At 50.3% G+C, this 23,500-nt stretch overlaps 8 protein-coding genes across 8 annotated transcripts; 6 read left to right on the forward strand and 2 right to left on the reverse strand.

Moving 5' to 3' along the window:
* Nucleotides 1-273: 273 nt before the first annotated feature.
* Nucleotides 274-1,673, forward strand: N7515_002362 (pyridoxal kinase; the record flags this gene model as incomplete). The annotated part of the gene is made up of 6 exons (XM_056663106.1): nucleotides 274-321; nucleotides 371-381; nucleotides 466-545; nucleotides 600-812; nucleotides 863-980; nucleotides 1,037-1,673. The coding sequence occupies 6 exons, from the start codon at nucleotides 274-276 to the stop codon at nucleotides 1,671-1,673; spliced, it is 1,107 nt and encodes a 368-aa protein (XP_056525219.1).
* Nucleotides 1,674-3,109: 1,436 nt separating this feature from the next.
* Nucleotides 3,110-4,330, forward strand: N7515_002363 (phosphotransferase family protein; the record flags this gene model as incomplete). The annotated part of the gene is made up of 3 exons (XM_056663107.1): nucleotides 3,110-3,208; nucleotides 3,277-3,572; nucleotides 3,637-4,330. 3 exons carry the CDS (start codon nucleotides 3,110-3,112, stop codon nucleotides 4,328-4,330), a joined length of 1,089 nt encoding a protein of 362 aa, XP_056525220.1.
* A 2,696-nt stretch (nucleotides 4,331-7,026) lies between these two features.
* N7515_002364 (uncharacterized protein) lies at nucleotides 7,027-8,599 on the forward strand (the record flags this gene model as incomplete). Its single annotated transcript, XM_056663108.1, has 3 exons — nucleotides 7,027-8,168; nucleotides 8,222-8,422; nucleotides 8,482-8,599. 3 exons carry the CDS (start codon nucleotides 7,027-7,029, stop codon nucleotides 8,597-8,599), a joined length of 1,461 nt encoding a protein of 486 aa, XP_056525221.1.
* A 1,566-nt stretch (nucleotides 8,600-10,165) lies between these two features.
* Nucleotides 10,166-11,260, forward strand: N7515_002365 (uncharacterized protein; the record flags this gene model as incomplete). Its single annotated transcript, XM_056663109.1, has 3 exons — nucleotides 10,166-10,227; nucleotides 10,295-10,357; nucleotides 10,405-11,260. The coding sequence occupies 3 exons, from the start codon at nucleotides 10,166-10,168 to the stop codon at nucleotides 11,258-11,260; spliced, it is 981 nt and encodes a 326-aa protein (XP_056525222.1).
* A 1,060-nt stretch (nucleotides 11,261-12,320) lies between these two features.
* Nucleotides 12,321-13,505, reverse strand: N7515_002366 (putative C2H2 transcription factor; the record flags this gene model as incomplete). The annotated part of the gene is made up of 1 exon (XM_056663110.1): nucleotides 12,321-13,505. One exon carries the CDS (start codon nucleotides 13,503-13,505, stop codon nucleotides 12,321-12,323), a length of 1,185 nt encoding a protein of 394 aa, XP_056525223.1.
* Nucleotides 13,506-15,221: 1,716 nt separating this feature from the next.
* N7515_002367 (putative L-cystine transporter) lies at nucleotides 15,222-16,093 on the reverse strand (the record flags this gene model as incomplete). Its single annotated transcript, XM_056663111.1, has 2 exons — nucleotides 15,222-15,578; nucleotides 15,656-16,093. 2 exons carry the CDS (start codon nucleotides 16,091-16,093, stop codon nucleotides 15,222-15,224), a joined length of 795 nt encoding a protein of 264 aa, XP_056525224.1.
* An 826-nt stretch (nucleotides 16,094-16,919) lies between these two features.
* Nucleotides 16,920-19,346, forward strand: N7515_002368 (uncharacterized protein; the record flags this gene model as incomplete). The annotated part of the gene is made up of 3 exons (XM_056663112.1): nucleotides 16,920-17,067; nucleotides 17,149-17,516; nucleotides 17,565-19,346. 3 exons carry the CDS (start codon nucleotides 16,920-16,922, stop codon nucleotides 19,344-19,346), a joined length of 2,298 nt encoding a protein of 765 aa, XP_056525225.1.
* Nucleotides 19,347-20,936: 1,590 nt separating this feature from the next.
* On the forward strand, nucleotides 20,937-23,066 carry N7515_002369 (uncharacterized protein; the record flags this gene model as incomplete). Its single annotated transcript, XM_056663113.1, has 4 exons — nucleotides 20,937-21,394; nucleotides 21,450-21,821; nucleotides 21,890-22,641; nucleotides 22,792-23,066. The coding sequence occupies 4 exons, from the start codon at nucleotides 20,937-20,939 to the stop codon at nucleotides 23,064-23,066; spliced, it is 1,857 nt and encodes a 618-aa protein (XP_056525226.1).
* Nucleotides 23,067-23,500: the final 434 nt, after the last annotated feature.

The raw sequence follows: 23,500 nt of genomic DNA on the forward strand, positions 1-23,500 counted from the left end.
GGGGCAATTTCCACAATCAAATTTGAGGAGATCAGACGTGAATTGAGTACTATGTAGACACAATTGATCCTATTGTCAGTATACTCCCGCTTCATGTAACACGAGATGCTTTAACGAATAACTGCGAATACAATCTCACGCACTCGGTTCTCGGAGCCAATTAGGTCACGGGAATTTCGGCAAATTACATTCCCCTCCCCCACACAAGACTCAGAGACATAGATAACGAGAACTCATCTTCTCAATTGGACTACACATACTGTATACAATATCATGGACTCATTGGTGCCAGAGACTAGGGTTCTGGCTGTAGCCAGCCATGTAAGTGACCTCGCCTACTCTGTGGGATGCCAAACTGACACTTCACTAGGTCGTCTATGGGTATGTGACCAGACCATCTGATAACCCACTCGACCATATCTAAAGAGCATACTGGACGGACTGAATAGCTAACACTTCTTTCAGCCATGTCGGAAACTCCATGGCAACATTCGTCATGCAATCGCTAGGCTGCGAAGTCGCCGCCTTGAACACTGTGAACTTCAGTACGTGGCAAATCTCTTCTGGCCCATCCAACACCGACTCATATGTAAATATAGGTAACCATACCGGCTATCGCCAATTCAAGGGGACTCGTGCGACAGCCCAGGAAATCTCAGACCTCTACCAAGGCCTATGCCAGAGTAATCTCACAGACTTCGACGTCATGCTATCGGGTTACGCCCCGAGTGCGGCAGCCGTGGAATCAGTAGGCGCCATCGGCATTGACCTGCAACAGAAAGCAGAAAAGAAACCAGGATCATTTTTCTGGGGTAAGTGGTGCCGTTTATTTCCCTACGTACAGACGCTGATACAATATCAGTCCTGGATCCCGTCATGGGCGACCAAGGCCGTCTATATGTCAACGACGACGTAGTCCCAGCCTACAAGAAAATCATCCCCTTCGCAGATCTAATTCTGCCCAACCAGTTTGAAGCCGAGTAAGCCTCAATTCCAAACATACAACCCGCCAACCTCCCAACTAACACCAATACAGAACCCTCTCCGGCATCAAAATAACCTCCCCAGCCACCCTCGCCGCAGCAATCACAGCCATCCACCGCATTTACTCGGTGCCACATGTAATTATCACATCGGTGCAACTGTTTAAACTCACCCAATCAAGCTCAACCCCACCACCACCAGAGAATTTCCTGACGGTAATCGGCTCCACGACGCGCTCTGACGGCTCACCGCGGCTATTCCGCATCGACGTGCCAGCACTAGACTGCTTCTTCAGTGGGACGGGCGACATGTTCGCGGCGTTGACCGTCGCACGACTCAGTGAGGCAGTGTCTGCCGTCGACGGGCTCCGCACGACCAAGTCGTGGGTTTCGCCCGACAGCGTTGCAGCTACGGAGTTGCCGTTGGCGAAGGCGACCGTTAAGGTTTTGTCGAGTATGCATAGTATCCTGGAACGGACGCTAGAGACTCGTGATGCGGAATTGGCGGTTGCCGTGCCTGCGCTGGAGGGGGAGGCGACGGCAGAGGAAATGGCGAAGAGGGAGTATTTGCGCAGGACAAAGGCTGCTGAGGTTAGGCTTGTGAGGAACACGCGGTTTTTGAGGGAGCCGAAGATTCAGTTTGAGACGATAGATTGGCGGAAAGATGATCTTCCCGAGGAGCTGCAGTAGATGGGAATTTGTTCTTTTTTCTGGCCTTTTGCATGTGGCGGACATCATTGCATGGTACAGGGATCATGATACAAGATTGGGTTAGGGCATAGACGAACCAGATCGGAGGCCTTTTTCATATCAACCACCAGTTTGGTCTGTACATAGATTTGATCGAGTCAAGCATTGAAACACTTCTTTTTAACATTTTCATTCATTCAAACATGATATTCAATCATCACTGGGTCCTTTTCTTCCGAAGCCCATCTAAATTTTGTTTGCCATATTCCCAGCTGTGTATCACATAAATAGAGACCTAAACGCCGGTGCTACCGAATCCACCGGCGCCGCGGACGCTCTCCTCAAGCTCCTCGACAACGCTCACTTCCGGGGTGTAGATCTAATTACAGTTAGTCAAAAGACACAAAGTCAACAATATCGATATCCAGTACTCACCCGCTCCAGGACCAGCTGGGCAACACGATCCCCCACCTTGACCGGGAAGTCGACGTCGGAGTGGTTGAATAGAAGCACCTTGACCTCGCCACGGTAATCGGCGTCAATTACACCAGCACCGGTGTCAATGAAGTGCTTAGCGGCAAGACCGCTACGGGGAGCAATGCGCCCGTCTGTATCCCTTGTTAGTATCCGATTCTTTCGAATCCCGCTCAGTCTCCACAAGCATAAAGGTCCGGAATCCCTATCCCGAAACCAGGTAATCACATACAAGTTCCCTCAGGCACGGCGATAGCGATACCAGTATCGACAGTACCCTTCCCCTTGGCCGGAATAACAGTCTCCTTCGCAGCGTAGATATCGTATCCAGCCGCGAAAGCTGAACCCCGAGTCGGAGCCTGGGCAGACTCGACAAGCTTTTTCACGAGCAGCGGGGGCAGCGGCTGCTGGATGGATGTGACAGCGGTGGCAGTCATTGTGTCAGGCTTTGAGCGTTTGGGCAGCGGCGAAGCGGGCAGGGAAGGCGGGTTGTGAGCGGGGAGGGAGTTGGATTTCTCTTGTGGCGGAGGAGTGGTCTCTTTGGTCATGGTAGGTGAAATGCAAAATAGGGTGAGGATTGATGGAGAAAACGAGTGCGAGATAGTCAATTGCTAGGGAAGAAAAGGTATGCGCAATTGATCTGGCTAATGCAAGTAATGAAGCCCCTAGCTTGCAACAAAAATTGCGGTGAAGCTCCACGCTCGCCCGCTTCGGCGCGTTCTCCGGGACGCGCGCGCGAAAGCTGTTTGCGCTGTTTGTTTCGCCCCGCTCCAGAGCGGTGACGCCGAGGACGTACAACTGGGGGCAGGGACCGAGGTTCCCCGGTAACCAGCTAGTACGAAGGCATTTATTGCTTTCGCTCCCCCTCTTGTACATACTGGAACGAATCTGTGGTCACTTTGCAGAATACATTAATTTTTTCCTTTGCCGCTCTTGTTTATCTTCCCTATCACATCGCGATTATGGCGGGCGAAGTACGCCAGCCCATAGATATTCCCGCTTTGGAACGGTACATTGACCAGAATGTGCCGGAGCTCAAGACTCCACTCGATGTGAAGCAGGTGAGTCTGGACCCGGGAAATCAATGTGCTATAGCAAACATATGTCGACTAATGCGCTGTTCATGTAGTTTGGCTTCGGTCAATCGAACCCTACCTACCTGCTTAAGACCGCCGATGGCACACAGGTCGTTCTGCGTAAGAAGCCCCCTGGCAAGCTGCTCTCGAAGACAGCCCATATGGTCGAGCGCGAGTACAAGATCATCCGTGCATTGGGAGGTACCGACGTACCAGTCCCGAAGGCGTACTGTCTCTGCGAAGATGTCAACGTGATTGGAACCGCCTTTTACATCATGGAGTTCCTCGACGGGCGGCATTTCACCGACCCATCGATGCCAGGCGTGAGCCCGGAGGAGAGGACAGCACTGTATGAATCAATTGAGGCTCGACTAGCCAGCGGGAAAGTGTTGCATTACTGACAAGCACACCAGGTGGAAAGATGCAGTGCGAACGCTCGCCAAGTTCCACAACGTAGACCCCAAGAGCGTGGGGCTTGATACCTTCGGCAAGCCGACAGGCTTCTTCGACCGGCAGATCAAGACCTTCACGACCATCTCCAAAGCGCAAGCGGCCGTCGTCGACGTCGACACCAAAGAGCCCGTCGGCGAACTCCCCCACTTCAACGACATGGTCGCCTTCTTCTCGCAGAAGAGCATGCAACCGCTCGACCGCGGCACCCTCGTCCACGGCGACTACAAAATCGACAACCTGATGTTCCATAAGACGGAGCCGCGGGTGATTGGCGTGCTGGACTGGGAGATGGCGACCGTAGGACACCCTCTCTCCGACTTCTGTAATCTCACGGGCCCGTATGTCATGGACAACGCGGACAGTCAGCTGGCGCTGTTTGCCCCCGGTGCAGTCGCAGGGCTGCCGCGGCGCGAGGAGTGCATTCAGTGGTACGCCGAGGCGTCCGGGTACGATACGAGCTCGGACGTGACGTGGGGCGATGCGTTCTTTGCATTCCGGGGATCCGTGATTATGCAGGGCATTGCGGCCCGGTATGCTGCTAGGCAGGCTAGTAGTGCGCGGGCTGGGGACTATGCAAAGAGGGCGAAGCCGTTTGCTGAGTATGCCTGGGAGAGGGTTAAGGTGGTTAAGCGGGCTGGTGAGGGGAGGTTGTAGATTACTGCATACTATGTAGCGAGTAGACATATCTACTACATCATCTATAGATGGCTTTGACCTCGGCACAGTTCTCTATTCGTTGAATCGATTGTATATACTACCAATCAACTACATGGGCATATGGACCTCATGTATCCAAAGTCTAGTACCGTGTATGCAGATAGTGCATGTAGCTTGACACATGTACCGGCTCTAAATCTAAATCTAAACCCGACTCTTCAATCTCACCCTGTACGTTCTGGTCCAGAACTGACCTTATCCCATTCCATCATGAAACAGTTACCCCGCTGCTTGATAGACCGGAAGTACACACCACCAAATAAGGTCATGCACAGCCTAGAACAACTTGAACCCGGGGTTCTTTTTGACGCCTGACGTGTGAAGTAAGCACTTGGTCAGATGAGGATAAGCAGTCCACAATGGTATCAGAATATCCTGCGAGGAACATCACGTTTATGTACGCCATCTCACCCGATCACTACCGATGGCTGAGAAGTAAGTACTAGTAGACGGGATGATACCCGGATCACCGGGTGTGTATATAAATACATTTGTAGAAAGTACGGAGTAGATGGGATGATGAAACGACTAGTTTATGTGGGGTTTCAAGAATGAAAGATAGTCGGCACTCGGCAGTTGGCAACACCTACGTACCACAGTCCACGACTCCACAGTACACAGTATGGAAGACCAGTGCGCTGGGGAAGCGCATGGTGGAATGTCCGTTCCAGGTGGAAGGTCAGAAGGAATTATGATTGGTCAGGAGAAGAGAGGGGAAATGGACCAGGAAATGAGGCTTTTTCGAACTCTGCGGCTCTACGCGTAAATGAGGCTGAGGGGTTGAAGAATATCCACTTTGTTTGCCACGGTTGGTTTGATTATTTTGAATTTGACAATAGTTATGGTTATGGATAACTAGAGCTGTCACTGTGTGGATAGTGCGGTATCTCCATATTCAATATGATGACATATTTATATCCTTTTCTGACTAGTGCGAGGGGGGTTGGGAGGATGCGGCTGGGAATTATGAATTATGAATTACGATGAATATTCCAATACTTTAGTTTCGGGTTGTGGCCGGTTGGACAGCACATCGATGCAGGTAGTATAGCGTAGTATTATAGTATCAACAGGGTACAGAAAGGCCGTATAAGCTGCAGAAGAATAGATTAATACAGCATACAACGACTGCCCTCTGAACGATGTACTCCGGAGACGAGGCTCTGAAACAACGTGGGCCGAACGATCTCCTTGCCGCAGACAGCGCGTTGACAACCAAACCAGGAAATCCTGAAGATCCTTCGGACTGACGGCTGAGGCTCATAGTGCCAACGCAGCTGGTGAGTAGGGCCGCTGCGTAATGGATGGACAACTGGAAAAGGCGGGACAAAAGGAGGAAATGGGACAGTGAAAAGAACCTTGGTGGGAACCCCTCCACCTTCCCCCCTCATCGTGCAGGTTCCCTTGCCGGGTATGGCAGCCTGGGGGAGTGGAGAGGAAAACAACTCAGAAGATAGAGAATAACTTCCTTCCCCCCTCCCGATTGTTGACTGCGAAACCAATAATGGTGGAGCCTGAATAACATGAGTGAGAGTAGCGGTGGGGAACTATTTATTTTTCAATTTTCAATTTTTTTTTCATTTCTTCTTTTGGCAGTCTTGGCTTATGTGCGACCAGGTTCAAATCCTCCGAATAAAAGAGAGGCGGGGGGTAGTTGAGTTATAGGATATCATCTGGTGTAGTCAGGGGGTGTGGAATTGGAGGGATTAAAGGTCGTAGGTGAGTGCTTAAGTATCTAAATACTGTGTACGGAGTAGTATAAGCACATGTAGACAGTCGTTAAGGATGTTAATGCCACAGCTAACTGCAAATTAATCCCGTTACTAAAATAACCAGGGTCATGACGGTACCTAACCCGTAATCTATTATTATGGAGCCCTCGAGTCGAGAGCCTCATTGCTCTTCCCCCCCGGGTATTCCTTGGACGTTTATTCTCCTTTTTTTTCCCTCTTTTCCCTTTTCTTTTCTTCATGATACTGGTAGATATTGGGGCTTCTGCTTTCACGTGTAGAAGGTGATTTCTTTCCCTTAGATCTTTTGCTTTTGCACTTTCAGCCTCTTCCTTAGCTTTTCTTTTCTTTTCTTCGTTGGAAGTCAAACTTGTTGGCTTCCCCCTTCTACTTCTTCCGAGTGATATCATTCCATCTGCAGATGGCTGACAATCGGACCTGTTGAGCCTCATCCCCCGGGACCCATTCAACTACCCGTCAACCTTTCCACTTAGGTAAGTCCTTCTTTCTGCAGACCTCGAACTGGTCTTCACCTTTTTCGCGTTTTTCTTTCTTTTTATTTTCTTGTTTCTCTTGGGTCTTCCTTGTTTATCCAGCTGTCTGCTTCTGTTTTGCTTCGGGGTTCATCCCAACTTTACCCCTCATCTTCCATATCCCATCTCGACGTTTTGCAGCAGGACCACGGGCAGTCGCATAGTGCCCGACTTACCTGCTTGGATATTCCGTGCAATTGGATCCTGCGCTGTTTCATCCATAATCCGATCTTCGGAAGAAATTCAATTAACATAGTCCCAATCTCTAACCGTCTCACAGGCCACCAGTTCTGATGTGTGATTGTCAATTCAAATTGTCAGATCAACAACGAACATAAGGCGAGGTGCCAAATGCACCTGCCGTTATATAATGTCCTCCGCTATGTATGATCCGGATGATGCCTTTAATCGGTCCCCGCCTTTGGAGGCAATGAAACCGAACTATGGAGACAAACCGTCACCACCGCCATTCGTCCGTCCTTCTGAAACGGAGGCCGAAGCGGGCTCATCCCGTAAGCCCAACCAGCCCGGACCTCTGATTTCGACTCATGAGGGCGACCGCGTGCTGATGGGGTATCTAGCTCCGAATCAGCCTGAGATTGCTGCAGCGGCAAAGACTTCCCCATTGGAACCATTGCCTGGGAATCCCAAAAATCATAGACAGCGGCCTCCTGATTTCGACCCCAGATACTTAAAGAAATTAGCTCCAATCTCGAAGGACGAGCCTCCACCAAAGGAGGAGGCGGTCTCAGCCTCAAAGATTGAAGAAAAGCCCTCCGAATTGACATCGACCCTGGCGCCAGTTCAGCCTGTGCAGCCAGGGGTTGAGGTCAAAAATGAGGTCGTCCAAAGAGGACGGCTCCAGTCATTCAGTGGTCCAAGTCGTCGACCTTCACAAGGGTTGCCCCAACTCGAAACTTCCCCGGAACTCAAATCTCGCATTTCTCTCCCATCACTACAACTGCTTCAACCATCATCTGCATCGTGCGTCACAAAATCCCCGGAAAGCAGCGGTAACAACCAAACACTGCCGTCTATTCGAAAGGCTCTGGGCGCACTGTCAGACTTTGGCCCCCCACCGGTCAACACCTACTCATCTCCCGTCACGTTCTCCTCATGTCCTGGATCAACAACCTCAGGGAATGATTCTCCCTTCGACCGCCCTTTCTCGGGCAAATTTTCCGTTTCCGCCACTCCCTTCTCTCACTTTTCGCCAGTGAGTATGAAGGATTCCTCTACCAACCCTTCTCCAGCCTCGCACTCGTCCTTCTGGCATGGACCACCGCATCCGGATATGTTGTCCATTCAAACCCCATACGAGTCTTCCCCCGCGACTGCCAAAAGCCCAGCGACCAGTTATCCTACGCCCACGGAACAAGTCGGCGCTGGTATAGGCGATCGACATTCGCTCGCTGCGTCCACACCCCAGGCCAATGGAGGCCCCGTGGGCAGTTACAAGTGCGATCATCCCGGATGCACTGCTCCACCTTTTCAAACCCAGTATCTCCTCAAGTAAGAGCAAAGGAACGACTGGAAGCGAAGTAACCCCTCAGTTAACAGAATAGTAGCTCTCATGCCAATGTGCACTCACAAGATCGCCCACACTTCTGCCCGGTAGAGGGCTGTCCACGCGCAGCCGGCGGGAAAGGCTTCAAGCGCAAAAATGAAATGATGCGCCATGGCCTCGTTCACAACTCCCCAGGCTACGTCTGTCCCTTCTGTCCGGACCAGCAACACAAATACCCGCGGCCCGACAATCTTCAACGGTTCGTACCACATTCGAGCCTCACCTAATCTGACATCAGCTGAACCCAGAATCACACAGGCATGTCCGTGTACATCACCCCGAAAAGAACAAAGACGATCCCATTCTCCGACAGGTGCTGGCCCAAAGGCCGATGGGTAGCTCTCGCGGCAGAAAACGAAGAATGAATAATACATGACCGTTAGCCTCTTACCTCTTATATCTTCTACTTCCTTTCTCTCGCTGGATACCTTGGGTCTTTATTCGATCTAGTTCTCGTCCGATTTACTTTACCGTCGACTGGCGTGTACCCTCTACCACTCCCACTCACCACAGTCAACCCCGTGTTCCCCGGGTGTTCCAGATTAGCGCCTCAGTACAACATGGCTACCTTGGCGAGTCCCTCCTCGAGGCAGCTTCGCAACTTTACGCGTGACGAATTTCTCAGCTGTGATACCTTGCTGCTGTTTCTTCTTAATTTCTCCTGGCTTGTTTTGCTTTGGTGCTTCTGCAATGATACCACCTGTCCATTGTTAGAAATTCATGCTGTCACATGGGTCATTCGTTAATTGAGCGTTGTTTGTTCGTGTCAGGACTAGCATCTTATCATCGCATTACCTTCTTTATTTCTTGTCTCGCCAATCCGATTGAGGTCAAGTACCTCGATTGGTTGAATCCTCTTGATATACAGTGTACAGGTCCTTGGACTATTCCATCGAGTTCAATCCTCCAGTCATACATTCTGTCGGCGACTTGGAACATGTTGGAATTCTCACTCGGGCTCGACAGCTTCGCTTTTCAAGCACATATGATTCATGGGATCTTCTGCTAGAATCAATTCAACCTCTTGATCCCATATTCTATCAACCTTGCGGAATTCCCAATCAGATCTTGTCGGCGATGACCTGCTCGCTCGAGATTATTCGGTCTTTATCTTCTCTATAACCTCGGCATACTTCGAATTCTCCTGCTTTAACGAGGAATACCCAGAAGTCATTGAAAACCCCCATTACCGTCTAATATAGAAACCTCACTCCTTCTCGCCGTGTCCAAGCTTCAAGTTAAACACAGAAGAGCTAGAGTATATGGACTTTGAGAACCTGGCAGCCTAGAATCTCGACCTAGTGAACGAACTCCCAGCCATCTTGCTTACTCGACTGTTCCAAATTTAACCATTAGGCCAAGCTTCTGACCTCAATAGATTGCATTAATCTGACCGGGGTTTATCTAGTGATTAATGAACGTCCAGACCATGAGAAATAATGTCAGTGAAGGGCTGAATGGTCGCCTCCAGAAGAAACCGAAAGACATGGCAAGCCGCTGAGAATCCCTACCCAGGTGCCAGAAATTGGACTTACATCTTCTTCCGTCGAAAAAGCAAATCCTATACAGCTGGGCCTAGATTGCTGCAACCTGCCGACTCAATCCATGCCATAGGATGTGTATGCGTATCTGCCGCCATCTTAACCGGGGAATTTCTGTGTCACACTGACTCACACACAATCTACCAGATTCCATTGCTGACTCCCGTTGAACAGTGTTCAGACAAGGGTGAGCTAAGTATATCCAACGAATTGGGGGTTCGTCAGCTCCGGACAGGGATCTACGGATTCAACGGGAGGCCCTTAACTTGCAAAGGTTTGGGGCATTTTCCAACGAACTCTTCAGTAAGCAGTCTTTTCTTCTTTCTTCATATCTGTATCATCATTTATCTCGCTGCATCGAGTCAAATTCTGTTCGACTTCACATTAGACCCAACCTGCAGATGGTTCGCTACAAGGGACTATTCAAGAGCAAGAGGAAATCGGACAATCCAGAATGGGGTCTGTAAGTTCCCCTTTGGGTAAAAAAGACACAATCTGTCCATGGGATGTATCAAGCTGACGATCTCGAGATTCTCTACTAAAGGCGCAGTCGGCTTGGAAGTATTACATGACCCTCCAAATGCCGAGCTGGAGTAAGTCCACCATCTCCAGTCTTCTGTCCCAGAAATTAACAAACCAGCATAATCTTCATCCACAGCCTCACAGCCAACCGCACAAGAACATGGACCCACCAAAACGGCACTTTCTGGCCAAACGACCTCCTCGCAAACGACATCCCCAATGCCCGCATAATGACCTTCGGCTACGAACTCGACCTCCTCCACTTCACATCAACATCCACCTTATCCACAAACCGCCTCCACGACCACGCCCAATCCCTATCCTATGCACTCGTCAGCCAACGCATAGACTGCTCAGCCAGACCGATTATATTCATCGCTCACGGTCTCGGCGGACTCATCTGTCAACAAGCATTCATCCTAAGTAACTGCGTCGACGGACTATGGGCGATCTCATCGAGTGCTATCGGTGTGGTTTTTATGGGGACGCCACATTATGGCTCTTCACTTTCGTATTACGGGGAGAAACTTGTGAACTGTGTGCGCAGGAAGGGTGATATCATGCATGTTGCCGCGCTAGAGCGTCATCTCGGACCAAATGATCTGCAGCGTGTTGCGGGTGAGTTTCAGGGGATGTTGAGGAGGGGGGATTTGGCTGTTAATGTGTTTTGCTTTTATGAGATGGAGGGTGTGAATGATGTTGGCAAGATTGTTGAGGAGGAAGCGGCGGTTTTACGGGGGTGTGAGAGTTTGGGTCTTACGGGTGATCATTGTGGTATGGCGAGGTTTGAGGGCTTTGCGGATGAGGGTTATGGTATTGTGCGGGAGATTGTTAGGAGGTGGATGAAGGAGGCGCGTAAGGATGGGAATGGGATGGTTGTGGATAAGTCTTCTGTTGTGTCTGGGGGTTCTTCCTGTTGGGAGTCTGGCTTGGTTGGAGAGTTGGATTCTTGGGAATTATTTTGGGGAAAGTAATAGTGACCTGAACTATGTATTTCAATGTTCAGTGATGGGTTATTTGAGATATACGAAGGCCCTCCGGGAGGTTGGTCTCCTCTGTTCTTGTGAGCGCTTTATGAGTCTCGAGGGGAGCTATCTATAGGGTTTTGATATACTTACTCCCCCCTCCCTCATACGACTTAGCGGATCGTTTAAGCGAGAAACACATTATGTCCTCGCCTCCGCTTTGTCTCTTCTTTTCTGCTATCAATTCATTCATTCATTTTGGATTGGTTCCCCTTGGCTTCACTAGATCCCATCACGTTTTGCAACTCCGCACTCCATGTATTCACCACTTTCACAGATAATTTCACCCTCAGTGGTCCATCCAGTGGTCCAGCTAATGTTCGAGTCAATAGCCCAGCTGGAACATTGGCTGAACCACTGGCTGGGGCTCTGAGGGTGAAACTATCAAAAAGCTCGTACGGGGGCTATTGACATGGTAGTATCATACAATAGTGGCATTTCAAAGGTATTGGTACCTTATGCTGTGCTATAATTAGAATCCAGGATCCTGGAGGGATGGGCGTTTCATCTGACATATTTTGTGTAAACGGCACCCGTACATGAAGAGCTTACAGTAGCCCTGTTCGCAATGATTCCTCATATCAGTCCGTTAGGTTGTATTATCCGGGCAAGGCTTTCTTAGACTACTACCTAAGCGTGGATTGACTACCTCGTTGCCTTTGAGATGTCCATTTGACAACGACAGCTGAAAATTCATTCCCTGTTCTAGGAACAGTTCGAGAAGTTCTAAAATCAGCCCTGGACGTATAGCCTATAGGTATCCATTGCATTTCAAGTGCTTGTATCGTCATAATCCATAGAGACCTATAGTAACATCATCATAACCCAAGAAGACTAGTCCTTCTCCAATGCGCCATATCCCAAGCCCGGTTCCTGTTGTGCCAACCCCTTTATACCAACCAGTAACTAGTCATACATCCACACATCCAACAAAGTAGGTATTATACTGCATACACCATGCCCACACCCCATAATGCCATCAAATCATCAAAACAACCATATCCAGACTTCAACCCCTCCCAACCTCTCCCTTCCGGTGAATCCTTCTAACATGATCCTTCATATTATCCACCCGACTAAACACCTTTCCACACCCCTCCCACTCACACAACACACCCGGATTATGCTTCGCCTCGTGTCTCGCCCGATCCTTCTTACTACTAAACCCACTCCGCACAGACTGAGGACACCCCTCATAGCGACAGGCAAGATACTTGCGGTGTCGATTGAAATGTTTCCTCAGATCGCAGCCTCGTCGGAACGACGCTTGCGAGGAACAGCCTGGATATGCGCAGCGCCAGGTGCCGTCGCCGGTGGGGATGCCGTAGTTTGTTAGGTCGGCGTTGGAGGCACTCGTGCTTTGGGGCGGGGAGTCTGGGTCTGAGATGGAGTAGGAGTGGGAGTGGGAGTGTGTTGGGGAGGGGGCGGTTGAAATTGGGGTTTGTGTTGGCATGGATTGCGGGGGTGATAAGAAGGGTTCTGGTATTGGCGGGGAGAGCCATTGGGTGTTTGGATTGAGGTTGGTGAGTGGGTAGGGCTCTGGTTGGATTTCTGGGGTGAAGTTCATGGGGTAGGGCTGGCTTTGGGCTTGGGTTGCTTGGGGGTGGGAGTGGTAGAAGTCTTCGGTGGGGTTGCTGTCGATGCACCATTTGTCAATTTGCTGGGTGGTGTAGCCTGACTCGCTGAGGCTGGGTCTGAGTTGTTGGAGGGATTCGGGGCAGTAACTTTGCACGAAGGGTGTGCTTGTCCCCGGGTTGATAGGGTCAAATGAAGAGAGGTTGGGGGAGTTGGAAAGGATGTCTGCGTTGGATGTAGTCGACCAGGCGTATTGAGAGCCGACTGTCGAACCAACTGTGGACCCTCTTCTGCTGGTGGAATAATCCACTGGGGCTAGGAAGGATCTGGGGTCCAGCTGGGGGTCCAGATAGCTGATATCATGGAGAGAAGACATGTGGGGGTCTATCGGAGCACTGATGGGCATGTCGGTCAGGCTTTCGGTGTGTTGAACTTCGAAGGATTCAGAGGGTCTACTGCTGTACAATGCAGTGCTGTACATGTTCTTCGAGTGTTCGTACATGTCGACGAGGTCAAAGATGCTTCGGTCGAAGGGTAGTTCTTTTGAAAACAGTAAGGATATGGCAACCTGCCAGTCGGAGTAATCAAGAGTGTAGTTTATAGGCAATGGTTCCTTCATATCAATTGCTCTGATTCTTTTCTTATCAGAAGTCGACTTGGAAACTAGTTCAACACCGGGGAAGCCAGACCGTTATGAAGCTTTAGCTGATTTAAAGCTGAACTTGCGTTTACAATAAAAGTAATCAGATGCGGAGTATTTCCGGCTTTCCCTTGAGATATGGGGCAGTGCTGTAAAACCTGAGCTTATACGCTTAGCAGAAATTGAATCGATATAGGATGACGATCAATCTGCCCACTGACTGATCTGGACTGCTGTTACCGTTGCCTTTGTCCTTTTTTTTCTTTTTCTCATTCTTATTTCCGTTTATATTTAAATTTTATTTATTTTTTGAGTCAAGGTATCCAAAATGGATAGTCGGGGGCCGGGGAGGGCCATCCCCCCTTGGCATCCCAGCGTATGTACGCAGGACTGTCCGGAGGTATTTCCATGTGTGCAGTTATGGGCATGAGAAATTAGGGCTGAAAGGTGAAGTGGGTCTGTTAACTCCGTAGAGACCGGCATGTACCAACGATGGACTAACTAGTCTAATTACGTGACATTCTTGTGGGTATGCATGTGTACATTGTAACTGCCAACCATTGCTATCATTGGCCAGTCCAAAGCGGCCCAGGGCTGCAGAGGTGACCAGGAGCCAGTACTACGGAATCTTCGCAGATCTCTCTTGGAGCCTCGTATAGTCTTTAGCCTTTACACGTTGCGTTGTGGATACGTGGAGAGTGGCTGCTGGCTCGAGAGCCGCATAGTCCCTGATCGCCATAGATACAGTAATTCTACCCATCCTGCCCAACAGTTATGATAACATGACAAGCAGGCTCTGAGCCTTCCAGTCTTCAAATATTAGATATCTGGCCAAGACTGCGTCAGATTCAACGTAACGTTAGAGTGAAAGGTAGCATCCCGTGCATTATCTTGGTTGATTGGAAGCGTGTCCGTGTCGAATGTTGAGCGTTGATCACTACTGAAGCTAGCTATTCCACGCGCCCGGGATGAAACAGGGCCGAATACCGATGTGAAAACTCAGTGCTTCAGCCATGGGCTTGTCGGCATTTCCTAGCTCGACACCGACGGCTAGCACCGTTGGCGCATATTTGAACAAAGCGTGTCGTGATCATGATTGGCTGGTGATTGTTGAATTGTGCTTATGCTCGAGGTGGACCAGTTATATTGCTTTGTGGGGAAGAGAACATGGGGGCCGTTGGAAACTAAGGAGCGGTGTCGCTGATCGGCGTCGGTAGGCGTCTCTGACCGGCGTGAGCCTCATTGTGGCTCCAGTATGCAGCCCCCCTTGGAATTGTGACGATTGCATTATGTGACAGATCTTCTCGAGAGTATCGAATGTTGAGCCCGGATTTTTCTAGAATTGAGCCTTGTAGCTGAAACTGTGAGACAAGATTCATCGGTCTAAGAATAACATACGAAAGCCGTGTCTCGGACTGAGAACATCAAACTACCAATAAGACTGTGTATGATGTATCGTGTTGGTGGCTTATACCAAATGCCGAGAAATCAAAGAATCAAGATCGCCAAAGTCTATGGTAAGATATCGGGTCGAGTCGACCGCCCCCACATTGTCTCAAAGATTCAAGGTTGATCCGGGAGACAGCACGGACAGCACGACTCTCACAAAAATAGAGAAACATCCCCAGTGTCTTGAATCCCGCCCCAGAATCGCCGGTTGTATCATGTCTTGTGCGCCTTGGCCCAGATCTGATCTCACACTGAAGGGTCTCGTTCAACCAAAAGGGGCGTTTGCTCGCCTGCGCCATGCGTTCCCTTGAGATCCGGGGGATCTCGGTATAAAACATAATGCTGGATGCAGAAAATCGCATCGAAGAAGATTGTAATGTTGCCCAAAAGTAGCTTGACTGGGTTACCGGTGATACCGCTCCAGTCACTTTGAAGGCTCGAATCAAGCACCAGTTGAAGCATCGAAAGTGCTCCACCCGCCAGATCCAGGAGAATGGTCCCGATATGCCACCCTACGGTAGATTGGCGCTTATAATTCAACGCTACCTGGGGCATGTACTTCACAACGGTAATCAAGAGCTTGATGTACGAGAAGGAGTATATCTGAAGGAAGATTAGTTTTCTAACCATCCCGATGGATCCAGTTTCTTAGCAGAGAAGAGTAGCTTCCGTTCACCTACCACGTCAATCCACGCCCAAGAGGAAGGATCGTATCCTCCATCTGGACTTCGGACCAGCACAATCGCCATGACCACCAGAGGAAACAGGATAGACCCCCAAAAGAGACCTGCCATTGTCCAGCTGACTCGCTGTACGCGGGAAACATGCAACCCCCAGATGAAAGGCCAGAACTGCGTGTACATCATGGTGGACAATAACGCAGCATGCGCCGCAAATGCGAGGTCATTGAACCGCACGGTTGGTTCGGGGGAAGCAGGATACCGGGCCGCATACTGCGATCGAATAACAGGTGAAAATAAGAAGGCCGAGGTATATATCGTATAGCAGACAAAGCCCAGAGGATTGATGGTGGATAGATCAATCGATAAGCCGACCGTGGATTTCCGTTTCCAGTTGGTTATGGGTTGCGGATAGAAAGATCCTGACCAGCAGATCATACTGTCTCGAAGTCAGTTATCAATCCGAGTGTCTCATCAATCTCTGACTTCGAATTTGACGCGTAAACCTACTATGCCCATCCTAACAGGCTGGTGAGAGTGGGTCAGCCATGTTCATACACCCGGGGGCATCGGGGTTCAGAGGAGGTCACAAACCGGGACAAAGCCTTTATAAATATTTCTACTTGTGGTGTCATCGTGGGCTGAGGGTTTTCATCCCGGAGAGTCGGGCGGGGAAAGATGAATAGAGGTGGATGTGACGATATGGACTCCTTCAGCACGCCATCTTGTGATAAGATCAGCTGAAGATAAGTCTGATAAGATAACGGGCTTGGCGTGTATTTAACCGGGAAGGCGGTCAGAATGCATACGCTGAGTCAGCGGCTGGTTGGCCCGGTAATGTGATGGGGGAAAACAAATGACGGGGGTGATCGGTCAGCCTCTTGTTGTGATTCTCTGCCCAAGGTCTTGTGCAACCTGGAATCTCCTATTCCAGATCAGTTGCGTTGTTGGACTTTTTTTCAATCCCGTCTCGACTTCATCTTCAGACATTGTACGACTCTTCCTCTCCTCCGCTTGCGCTCAGTCTCGAGATCTGTTGTCCACTCGAAATCTGCGGAACGGTCAATTCCAACTTCATAGACTAATTGATATACACAGGACATACTACTATCAAGTGGGCCCTCTGCCATTGAGCATTCCCGTCGAAATCCCGATCCCGCTGTCGCATGGTGCATTCCTCGGATCGGGAGATCTCAGAAGGTCTCCTCCGGTAAATCCGACATTCCAACAAATATCACATGGTTCTTCGAGAATTTTCTACAAGATGTCAGACTCAGGGCTTGCCGCTGCGGGGAGCAGCTCATACGCTTCAAACACGCTTCATGTTGGAGATGGCACCTGGGACTCGGGGCGGGATACTTTCCTGCTGCCCAACCTGATGGGTGTCAACTTTGAGACGATGCGATACAACGGTCAGTCTAACGCATCGATTTGTTTTATCGTGCAAAAAATGCATCCTTATTGCAAGTATCTTATCGACTGACACGTTGCAGGCATGGGCAACCGTTTCAAGGATATGGCTGGGTACCATTCCATAATCATCGCGCACGGTGTGATTGCAACCATTGTTTTCTTGGGCATCGTCCCGACTTCAACATTAATAATTCGATACTACTCCCGATGGAATCCATACTGGGCATTCAAATTACACGCTTGGTGTCAGGTGCTGACCTTGCTCTTGACCACGGTCGTGTTTGTGCTCGGGTGGTTTGCCGTTGGCCCGGAAAGAAGCCTAACTAATCCCCATCATGGAATTGGTCTGGCAATCTACGTCTTGGTCATCTTCCAAGTACTCTGGGGCTGGTTCTTACACAAGAAGGAGAGTAAAAGACAGCGAGTTACAGTCCCATTGAAACTGGTGGTAAGTTATGTCACCCAAAGGAGTATGGGTAGTTTCTAACTATCTTAGTTTCATCGCTGGATTGGCCGTGCCCTCGTACTACTCGGCATTATCCAAATCCCATTGGGACTCACGCTCTACGGCTCGCCAAAGGTTCTGTTTATCTTATTCGCGTTGACCGCTTTCGGCTACTTGGTCCTTTACTTTATACTTTCCTACCGGTATGATACTGAAGGGTATCCCATGATGGGAAGTGACCATGGTGGTCATAGTCATTACACCGGGCCTTCAGAGGTCTCAGAGCACCATGGCCACCACGCTGGAGAAGCTCTCGCCGCTGGCGCTATGGGTGCCGGCTTAGCTTCGATGTTTCGACGACGTCCCCGCAGTCGCCACGCAAGCCAGGTTTACGAAGGCTCCCGTACTTCGATCTCCGATGAGAAATACTCCGATGAATCTTCGCATCACGATGGTGGTGGTGGTGGTTTTGGCAAGAAGCTTCTCAAAATTGGCGCACTGGCTGGGGCTGGCCTCATGGCCAAGAAGTTCTGGGACCGTCGAAAGAAACGAGAAGATGATGCCGAATCAGGTCGTTACAAACCCGCCCATTCACGCAGTACGAGTCACACGGATGAATCTCTGAGCAGGATGGAGGACGGTCGACCAGAACCCACTCATCACACGCCACTAAATCGACCACCGAGCCGGGCACCAAGCAGGTCACAAAGCCCAGGCTCGTCGTACTATTACAACAGCACATATTTTACCGAGCCGCCTAGGCGAAATGCCTCCCATGGCGTTAGAGACGCGCTTCTGGGTGCGGGCGCTTTTGCGGCAGTGAAGAGGATGTTCAGTCGCAAAAAAGACGACGAAGAGAAACGGCGTTTGGAGGTTATCAGGCGCCGAGAAGAAGAAGATGAGGCGCTGCAGAGAGCCAACAGCAGAAGACGGCCACAGGCTGGAGAAAGTTTCTACCCAAGAAGAAGGGCGAGTTCATATAGTGAAACCGACCTGACCGAGACCGAACTATCACGTCCTCCGCCTCGGCATGCATCACATGGAGACTCTCTCCTCACTACAGAACCACCTGTTGCGTCCGGTGCTCTGCATAGCGTTGTCTCGGATATGCCACCGATCCCCCCGAGCCATCAGCAGCTTTCCGGTGACTTAAGGCCTGAGCGTCCTCACTCCCGCCATTCTCACGTACCTGATGGAGCTGAATTTGCCTCAGGTGCGGCCGCCGGAGCAGCCGCGGGGGCAGCACTAGATGCCGCTTCCCGCCGCAACAGGAGCAGTAGCCGGCGCCGAGAGGACGTGGCCTCTCCTCCGGTATCTGTGAAAGTGAAAATGCACAACGATGGACGACATGTAACACTCCGTCGACTGACCGAAGAAGAAGCAGCGGCGAGTCGTGAAGCCCGTCGTAGAGAGCGAAGGAACTCCCGTCGTCGCAACAGCAGTGCTGGCTCGTTATCAGGCAACGAAGACACCGGCTACGACCGCTGGCGTCGAGTCGAAGAGCTCGAACGTCAACAAGACGAACAAATGCGACGTGAGCAAGCTGCTGCTGCTGCCGCCGCCGGTGCACCCCCTCCACAGGCGTCCCTGGCGCCCTCGGGCACTATGCCTCCACCTTCGTGGGTGCCACCAACCTCTCAACTCGGTAATTTACCTCCACCTCCCGTTCCTGCGCCTTCTAGCATGCCCTACGGACCGGGCAGTATCACTTCGCCTACGTATACTGGGACCGAGATGAGCGGCTCGTATGCAAACAACCGTCGCCGTAGACGTGCAGAACGAGCCCGGACCCGACAAGAACGGCAGCAACAGCACGGCGTCGAATTTACCTAATTGGTGCCTTGCCCTGTCCAAAAACGTCCGCTTTTTATTTCTCTTCCGACTTCCACAGACCAACTGACGACATGTACAAAACGATTTATGTGCTTAAGCACCGTGTTGATATGAACGATTTCCTTGTCACGGTACTATGTCTTTCTGATGTGATTTTTTTCTTTCTTTGAACGTGCTTTTGTGGCGACGAAATGATTGTTCTAGCTAGCTGTTTGTCTTCTCGATACCTTTTCTGATGATGCCAGCGATTTTATGAACGTTTGTTTTTTATTTGGCTGGCTTTTTGCTGGGCTTTCTATCCTCATCTTTGAGCCGGTGTCCTCCTTTTGGTATCTATCTGTCTCATCCTGTTTGAGATCCCTCTTGGTCTAGCGCTTTAGTCTCTACCTAGAGCCGAGTAACATGCAGTTTGCATGTTCTAAATTTCTATCCCATCTGCAATTTTCAGTCCGAGTAGACATTCTTAACGCAGCAAAAAATCTCTCATGTAATCTCTCAACCCGCCGAGACGTCACGCAGTCTGGATCAGTAGGGCTGGCGTCACTGGCTGCCAAGCAGTACATCCACATTAGGCACTTATCTCGCCGATGGTTTCTTCTCCAATCTCCATGTCTACGAGCATCTCCTGATGCATACCATGGGTGGAGTGCTCCGGTAGAAGTGGGACTGAACAAGCAACTGACTACCTAGATCCGTGGCTGTGGCTAATGATTGAAGCAATCCTCGATGCACGTCGGGTGGACATTCACTCAACGCTACTCTTTGCTATATTACTACAAAGCTTGCAGTCAAGATTAACTACAAACACTAAAATAGAGTTAGAAATGGATCGTGAGATTGAATTAAACATCGAGATTGCAGTTGGTCTCTTATCGTGGAACCGTGGTTCCGGAGTGTACGGGCGGGAGTGCCCGGGGGTCCGGCATGAGCCTAAATTGTACCATGACACTAATAAGGCGAATACCTACCTAATCTTGGCCCGGTTCAAACATCATGTCTCATCGAAAGATGTGTACCTAGGATACTAACATGGTGTTTAGGTTCTAATCTTGTGATGACACTGTGTCGCTACTGTGTTTCAGACCCCGCGGCCCCGACTCCCTCCATAGATCCATCCATAAGCCCGGTACTCTCACTCAATGCAACCCATCACGACAAAACCAGTTGCTTACCCTAGCTGAGATTTGATCGATGACTGAGAGGCTATTAATCTCTGTACCTGGAATCGATTCTAGCGAGGTGTCCACCGCCCTGCTTCATGTTCTGCTTCCAATTGACTTCGATTTTTGGGCATAGGTTCTCATATATATCTCCGCTCACACACACAAATGGCGAGCTCCGACTCTGTTCCATAGATGTGAACTCCTCTGCCCTTGAACTTAGTTGTTATCTGGTAAATACCTTACCCCATTTCAATAATTCGAGCATCTTCAGTTGACTGCAGCCCTGGAGAGGAGGTACGATAACCAATGACGCTCACGTGGGGTTTGACGAGACGCTAGACCTGCGCTGATCCCGCGCCCCGCAGAGTCTCAACCACCGCCTATTTCAAGCCTCCCCTGCCCCATAACTTGGCGTCAAGTTGCCGCAATGTCTGGCCTCGAAATATTCGGTGTTGCAGCCAGCGTCATCCAGGTCGCAGACTTCGGCGCAAAATTATCAGTCCAACTCTTCGCTTTTTACCGACAAGTCAAGACCGCCAATGAAAACATCCAGCTCCTGTCAAACGAGGTGGCACTCGTCAGTGCCATTTTGCGTGAGCTAGGCGAGAGCCTGAAAGAAGAGCCATCGGCGAAACTCTGCTCGGATGAGGCGTTTCAGACGCTGAAGCGTGTCCTGGACGAAAGTCGGGATGTGCTGAAGCAAATTGAAAGAGCTGTGAATGCGAACGATCAATCGGGTAAAAGTCGTATACAGCAAGTTGCTGGGAAGGTGCGGCTGGCTCTGATTGAACCGAGCCTGAATCCCCTAAAATCGAACCTGGAAAGGCTGAAGGCGACGATGTTGCTTTTGCTTAATGTTATTATGTTTGCTGCGAAGGTTCGCAAGTAAGTTTGGAACCCTAAATTCCCAGAACCTCGAGTGTCTCTAAACAGATCCTAGCCGCAATTCACCGAGTCTTCGAGACCAGCGTGCCTTGATAGAGGCGCTGTTGCAGGAGAAACGATTCGAGAAGGATGGAAACAGTTCTCCGCCGAAATATGACCAGATTCAGCATATGAGCCAGCCGGAATTGCCTGGTGATTCCTCGCCAGCAAATCCATGGCAAGAAAGCGAGTTCGCTGAGGTGAACGAGTACAATAACTTGATCCATAAAATGCTTCATGAGATTGATCGTTGCAAATCGAAACTCGAACGCAGCCGCTCCTCGAGAATAAGAAACGGCGTCCTGAGCATACACCACAGTGAGGTTATTCGATTTCAACTCACCCACGGCCATTCTATACTCCAGAATTTCGACAAATCCCTGTTGGTGTGCGTAGTTGCCCCGAATTTTAATATCAGCATAATGAACATGTGCAAGCGTGCTGACACCTCGCTAGGGACGAGAATGACGCTTCGCAAGTTCCAACGGCTAGAATAGCCCCGCCAACGATTTTACACGAGGTCGTCCACGTACCAATGACCAAAGAGCACTTACCGGACAGCGCAGGTCAAGCCATGACGCGGAAACACAAAGTACAGGACGAAAATTACCCAGATGGCGGGACTGGCCACCGGCCTACAGAAGCCGTCGAGACTTACGAGGCTACAATGAGTCTAGATTGGTTAGGCGATGGAAGCGACGTACCACTTGCTGACTTTGACTTCGATACATTCACCGAAGTCGAACTCCCTAACCAGCGACCAAACTCGGTAGCTACTTATTGTCCTGAACCACAGGCCCATGCGCCTGCTTTCCCCCTGGATCACCTGGCGGTTTACCTCCAGCCCCAGGTGGTGTACCTCCAGCCCCAGGTGGTGTACCTCCAGCCCCAGGTGGTGTACCTCCAGCCCCAGGTGGTGTACCTCCAGCCCCAGGTGGTGCACCCCCAGCCCCAGGTGGTGCACCCCCAGCCCCAGGTGGTGCACCCCCAGCCCCAGGTGGTGTACCTCCAGCCCCAGGTGGTGTACCTCCAGCCCCAGGTGGTGTACCTCCAGCCCCAGGTGGTTTACCTACATCCCCAGGTGGTTTACCTACATCACCAGCCTATTCGCCCACATCGCCAGTACTTGCTCCTACATCACCGGCCTATTCTCCAGGATCACCGGCCTATTCTCCAGGATCACCGGCCTATTCTCCAGGATCACCGGGGTATTCGCCTGCATCACCGGATTATTCGCCGGCATTACCCCCACACGAGTTGACTTGTAAGTGTGTTTCTGTCTTCATGACTACCCACTACCGCAGATAAGCTACAAGCCCAATCCCTTGTTCAATTTGTTAACCACTATTCTATATCAGCGGATACGTACTCCCCCGAAGCGCAACCTGAAAAAGCCGGGCCACCGACTCGCAGTTCTGACCGAAAGCCATTCAAGAGAAAGGGGCTATACTCTGAAACCACCCATGAGACGTATGTTCCAGTGACCGAGAAGAACTATTGTCAGGATGAGGTAGAGAAACACTCTCATCCCGCTGGATTGACCACAGAGTCGTCCATGGCGCTACCAGAGAGCTTTGAGGACCTGCTTATGCGGTGGACCAAGCTCGGACGGAGCGAGGTTCAAGCGCTGTGAACCCAGTGTCATGGAACACATGGAGTAGTCAATAGATGCATTGTTGGCGATCTTGAAATAAGTTGGTAGAATATTACTGCTCGACTTTTCAACTTTTGTAGAACAAGCCCTAACATCACCCACACAACTCAATCTTTGATCTTAACAATACTAATGAATGCATATACTTATCCTCCCTTCTATTGGCCTGAAAAAAGGAAACTGCGCCACCCGGACGACCCAAAAAAGAGCAAAAATGAAACGACGGCTGCATGATTCGAACATGCGCCTCCGAAGAGAATTGATTTCTAGTCAATCGCCTTAGACCACTCGGCCAAACCGCCTTATTGATAAAAATAGAGTCGAGGTTTGACAACAAGAGCAAAAACCCTATTGGTGGCTCGTGAGTGCCACAACCTTTAAGCTTCATCTCAACGACGTGAAATGAGCAACTG

This window comes from Penicillium bovifimosum, assembly GCF_028826915.1.
Source record: "Penicillium bovifimosum strain IBT 22155 chromosome Unknown utg000002l_segment0_segment0, whole genome shotgun sequence".
Classification (NCBI taxonomy): Eukaryota; Fungi; Ascomycota; class Eurotiomycetes; order Eurotiales; family Aspergillaceae; genus Penicillium; species Penicillium bovifimosum.